Source organism: Ylistrum balloti, unplaced genomic scaffold, assembly GCF_031769215.1.
Source record: "Ylistrum balloti isolate Yb309-2 unplaced genomic scaffold, AGI_CSIRO_Ybal_v1 Utg369616, whole genome shotgun sequence".
Taxonomy (NCBI): domain Eukaryota; kingdom Metazoa; phylum Mollusca; class Bivalvia; order Pectinida; family Pectinidae; genus Ylistrum; species Ylistrum balloti.
Window position 1 is genome coordinate 900,001 of NW_026781889.1, and position 5,000 is coordinate 905,000.

Sequence of the window (5,000 nt, forward strand, 5' to 3'; positions counted from 1 at the left end):
ACCAATGCTAAAGCTTGGAGTAAAACCTAAACAGTCTACTGTTACTGGTCTGTATGTGAATGCCTAGTATGATCAATGTTGTTTATTTACACTACGGTTTTTGTGGTGTATGAATCCGTTCACGATACATGGTTATTACATGGCACCCAATGAACCAATCAGAAATGGATATTCTAATATATAATACAGAAACACAGAAATATCACATTGGCAAAAACTCTTTATCTGAAGTTATTTGAATTTAAATTTAACCATGTGAGTGTATTATTGCAAGAATGGAAACTTATCAACAACTGAAAATCAATTATCTTCATTCATTATGCATGAATAGAAAAATCGAAATTTTGAAGCTATCATATTAGATATTAAACTCGCCTGAGAGTTTTGAGCAAGTTTTAAGGTAGGTAACTACATGAATCTTTTTATTACATTTAACCTAGGTACACTGGAAATTTTATGAATGATACAAAGGCAGAAAAGATGGACACATTCATACTGTCAGTTAGTTCTGTTGACAGAAGGAGGAGGAGGGATAAGCAATGATCAACAAACCTGAGTGGGAGCAAACAAAATCTATAGAATTGCACAATGTTGATTTTAAAATGAAATGTTGTGAAACTCTATGGTGGTCAAATGGCAATGGAATCAATTCAGTGTTGACTATTTTGTGACTAAGAACACGCTTGTAAAAGGTCATAATGGAATCACTCTGCTGCCTCTAACATAAAACTATACTGATTTCTCTTTTCAAACTCTGAAGTTCTTACCCTCAATATGAATTACATAAACCACAGGATAAATTTTCATATTTGCGAAAATAATATCAATAAATTTTCTATACTGTGTAGGTGGACTTGCCCCACAGCAACAGACAGACCAGTACTAATTTTAATAAAAATAGTGGTCTGGGATGAAGTATAAAACAATACTTTTGTTTTAAGGATTCTAACTTAAAACAACTATTCTTACTCAGAACAGTTTTCAATTTGTAGTAACTTTCATGGGAAATTCTAGGCTAATGCATACACATTTGTATCTTCAAGACCATCTTTTATGCAATAAATTAAAAGAAAATATGTATCATTACATACAAAACATATCAGAACACTCAACAAAATCCAGATTCTGGAACTTTTCTTATTTCTTACCAACAACCAAACTTTCTCAAAAGCTATGGCACTGTTTCTTCATTGTAGATGAACCTACCACATTCACAATACTCCTGAAAATTACCATAATTTCACAAGGCAGAGTCAAAATCTCATTTGTTCAGTCAAAGACACCAGCTGAAACACTATTTCCTTACTTTGTTGCAGTGCGAAAATTGACACCTTTTCCCGCACAGCAGGGATCATTTACCTGCAGTTCTTGTTTAAGACAGGGTAAAGTCATGGTTTCCATGGTTTTATTCTGACGGCCTTGACCTAACAATCAGGAAATCAATCTTTTTAGATACGCCTTCCCTCCTATTTGGTAAGATAGTTTCCTTATCCTGAAATTATTGAAGATAAAATTACATCACATATACATAGCAACATTCTATGGCTCGAATGTTGACATCCATGTTTTTGCAGACTCTTCAATGAACCAGCTGCATGCATTTTCATAGCAATTTGGTTTTAAAAATTGTTCACAAGACATGAATGCTCTTTTACAATCAAGAATCTGAACAACTCCAGTACTTGACCATTGATACCATGTGGGAAATTGCAGAAAAGTTATTAAGATATGAAACTATCATGTAATGGAACAGAATGGGACAAAGGTCATGAGTATAGTTCCCCTCTTCCACCTTCCAATATAAAATGGTGGGCCCAAAAAAAGATGGAATGAGGAAAAATTTAAATAGGTAGAAGTCAAGTTTTTTCTCCTTTTATTTTTCTTCTTTTTTAAATCTCATAAGACACAATGAGAAAAATCAGATTCTATAAGATAATTTGTTATACATACCCATCTTGTCATATTTTCCCTTGATGGTTTTTTCCTCTTCTCATTTCTTGAATCCTTTACAAAGGGGAAACATGCTACATCATATTTCTTGTCCATCAATCCATCATGATTATAAGCTCATTTGACTTACAGAACTTTTTCTATTTGACCTTGGTGGAAGGTCCATAATTATCCGATACATTTGCATATGACTTATTTTTAAAAAACAGGATGTCAAGAGTCATATTTTGTTGTACTTCTCTGAAAAAACCTGATGCAATGAGACTATATCAAAGTAGCCTTGTTTCTAGGAAAATATCTACCTCAACAAAATCTTCCCCTGTGGAGATTTCTTCCATTTAAATTACCTGAGAATGGTTTTATTATCTTTGATTCTTATACGTTTTTTAAACTAATCTTTGAATAACCAAAGAATAAGATGATTTCCCTGCCAAGTAGAAAAGGGTTATCCTTCCTTAGCAGAAATTTGGTGGACTAGCAGCATCAATAGAGTCTTACCATCCATGTGAAAACAATTTCGAATTAATAAACTACGTTTGTTTAAGAAATCACCAGTATAATATTTATTATGTATTACATAAGTCACCTGGCCTTCTGCTTACTTTCAGAACTGATAAGTTGACAGATACTTACCACACATTCAAATATAACAATGAAAATTGACCATAGTATTGAAGAAAGGAACAGGATCACCCACACGACATTGTCCTTCATCACCACCTCTGTAATATAGAAACATCACAGTAATATTCTGTTTTTCTTAACAGGAAATAGAATTTTTATGAATATGGCAAAGTGCTGATGTCTTCCGAATGGGAAAAGTTTGAATGCAAATACATTAACACCAAAGTTACTATGCAATATTTTTTTAGTGGGTAACTTACAAATCCTGACTCAACATAATGGGCTTGACTAATTGCAGAAAAATGAAATAGCCTTAAGGGGGTTGGGCTTATTATCAAGCACTGGCTTATTGTCCAATAAAGGCTGAGAATGCTTCATAAGGCTTGAACAAGTTTCTAAGTCACAAAAAGGCTTTGGGATATGTGGCTTTGATACACTGATACCAACCTAGTCTGTTGATACTGAAATACTGCAGGACTTTGTACAACCTCTTGACAATGGTGCCTGATTTTTCACATGTACCCTACAACAATAGCATCAACAAAAATTAATGAAAAAGATCTTTTCTTTAAGTCTTCTTACATCATATTTTCTGTGCTTATGCAAATTTCCGAACATCATCATTTGTCCTTCACTAAGTAAACTGATATCTGAGAGAACTTCATTTATGATTTACAAAATCCAAAAGGTGTCCAATTTATTGACTCATGAAACACAGGACAACTCAACAGTCCATCTAAAGGGACATGATCTGTTAAATTTACCTATTTACCAGTACAACTTACCTGGCAGGCATTTTGTAAATAGTACTTTACCTGCTCAAACAATTGTCATCTACATAATTCACGTCGTAGGTAATGTGAATTGGTAATGATAAGTTGATAATAAACTTACCACTTCCTTGTATGGCCAACTACATAACTTTCCTAACAGGTAAATTTGTAATCAGCAAAAATTTACCAGGTAAGAGCAAGTTCATTTGCCTTATTTACCTGGCAAGTATGGTAAATTTGCAATCAACAATTATTTACCTGCTAACAGAGTGGGCATCTGCATTATTTACCAGGAAGACAGATAAATTGTTAATCAACAATTATTTACCTGCTTACAGAGTGGTCATCTGCATTATTTACCAGGAAGACAGATAAATTGTTAATCAACAATTATTTACCTGCTAGCAGAGTTGCCACTTCCATAACTTCCCGGACAGGTATGGTAAATTTTTAATCAACAATTACATACCTTCACAAAGAACAGCAACCTGCATAATTTACCAGTATGGTGTAGTTAACATGTAAAAAATAGAAATTTACCTTCTTACAGAAGCCATAATTACAAGGACTGCCATCAGGAAGTTGACTTTCCAAGTCTGACAATGGTAGTGGTATACAAGACCCTATGCTGTTTGCATTTTGACAACACCGTTTACACAGGTTCCCTTCATCTGAAATATAGGAGAATAGGCTTCGTACTTTTTTAAAAAATTATATTTTGTTTTAAATTTTTATGAAAAATAATTTTGTTTCTTTATCCACTCAATCCTTAGTTGCTTTTTGCTTTATTGTCCTATGTAGTTCAATTTTTATAATTTTAAAGCCAGAAATGATTTCCTCTATTTTATTTGCATTTAAAGATTTTTATGACAAGCAACTCAGATATAAAATCATGATCACAGTCACTCCCTACCTTCACAGATACACGGAATTTTTCCAGCTTGTTGACACTGGCCAACACATACACCATTCCTACACACTCCACTGGAATCAATGAAAATAAACAAATAATCCTTTTCTGATAACTTGTCAGATTTTTTCTTTATTTTGTTCTTGAAAAAAAAAGAAAATCTATAACTTTTGTATATGTACTACTTTTTAATCCTTATAGGAGAGTCTATTTGATATAATTATCTTGAGTGTCTAGATTAATTCAGGACCATTCTCAGCACAAACTCAATTGTCTATTTGGGCTAGGTAAGATTAAAAAGAAATCACTGTCATTCTAATTTGCAGATGGAAGTGCAGAGGAAAATTTCTTTTTTGTTTTAAATGAAGTAAACTAAATTCTTTGAAAACAAAGGCATTATACAGTATTTATTTGATTATAAATATAGGGATCAACACATCAACTTTGATTCAAAGCACAGAGAATGACATATCCATGTATATCGCGACACAAAGTGTTTATACACTTGTAGACAAGGGTGGGTAGACAAGGGTGGGCTTATTACCAGACATGGATATTTCTCCTGAGAAATGCAGCACTTATCTTTGAATAGTAGAAGACATACTTACCCATCACTACAGGACTTTCCATCCTTAATATTATTGGCTGGAGGGCAGGAGAAGTCAATCCCACTGAACGTGTTAAGAAATCAACACTACATCCATCTGTTCACATGTATTTTCATCAGTAACCAATTGTGTTGT

At 33.3% G+C, this 5,000-nt stretch overlaps 1 protein-coding gene across 1 annotated transcript in view; it reads right to left on the bottom strand.

The window, feature by feature from the left end:
- Window positions 1-232: 232 nt before the first annotated feature.
- The window catches only part of LOC132548305 (ADAM 17-like protease), a 29,602-nt gene continuing 24,834 nt past the window's right edge, over window positions 233-5,000 (bottom strand). The window contains exons 17-23 of the mRNA XM_060212163.1: window positions 4,866-4,928; window positions 4,261-4,331; window positions 3,888-4,018; window positions 3,022-3,097; window positions 2,584-2,672; window positions 1,951-2,004; window positions 233-1,492 (exon numbers count right to left, since the gene is read on the bottom strand). Coding sequence (XP_060068146.1) covers window positions 1,406-1,492; window positions 1,951-2,004; window positions 2,584-2,672; window positions 3,022-3,097; window positions 3,888-4,018; window positions 4,261-4,331; window positions 4,866-4,928 — 571 coding nt within the window. The 3' untranslated portion in view covers window positions 233-1,405. The remainder of the gene's footprint in view (window positions 1,493-1,950; window positions 2,005-2,583; window positions 2,673-3,021; window positions 3,098-3,887; window positions 4,019-4,260; window positions 4,332-4,865; window positions 4,929-5,000) is intronic.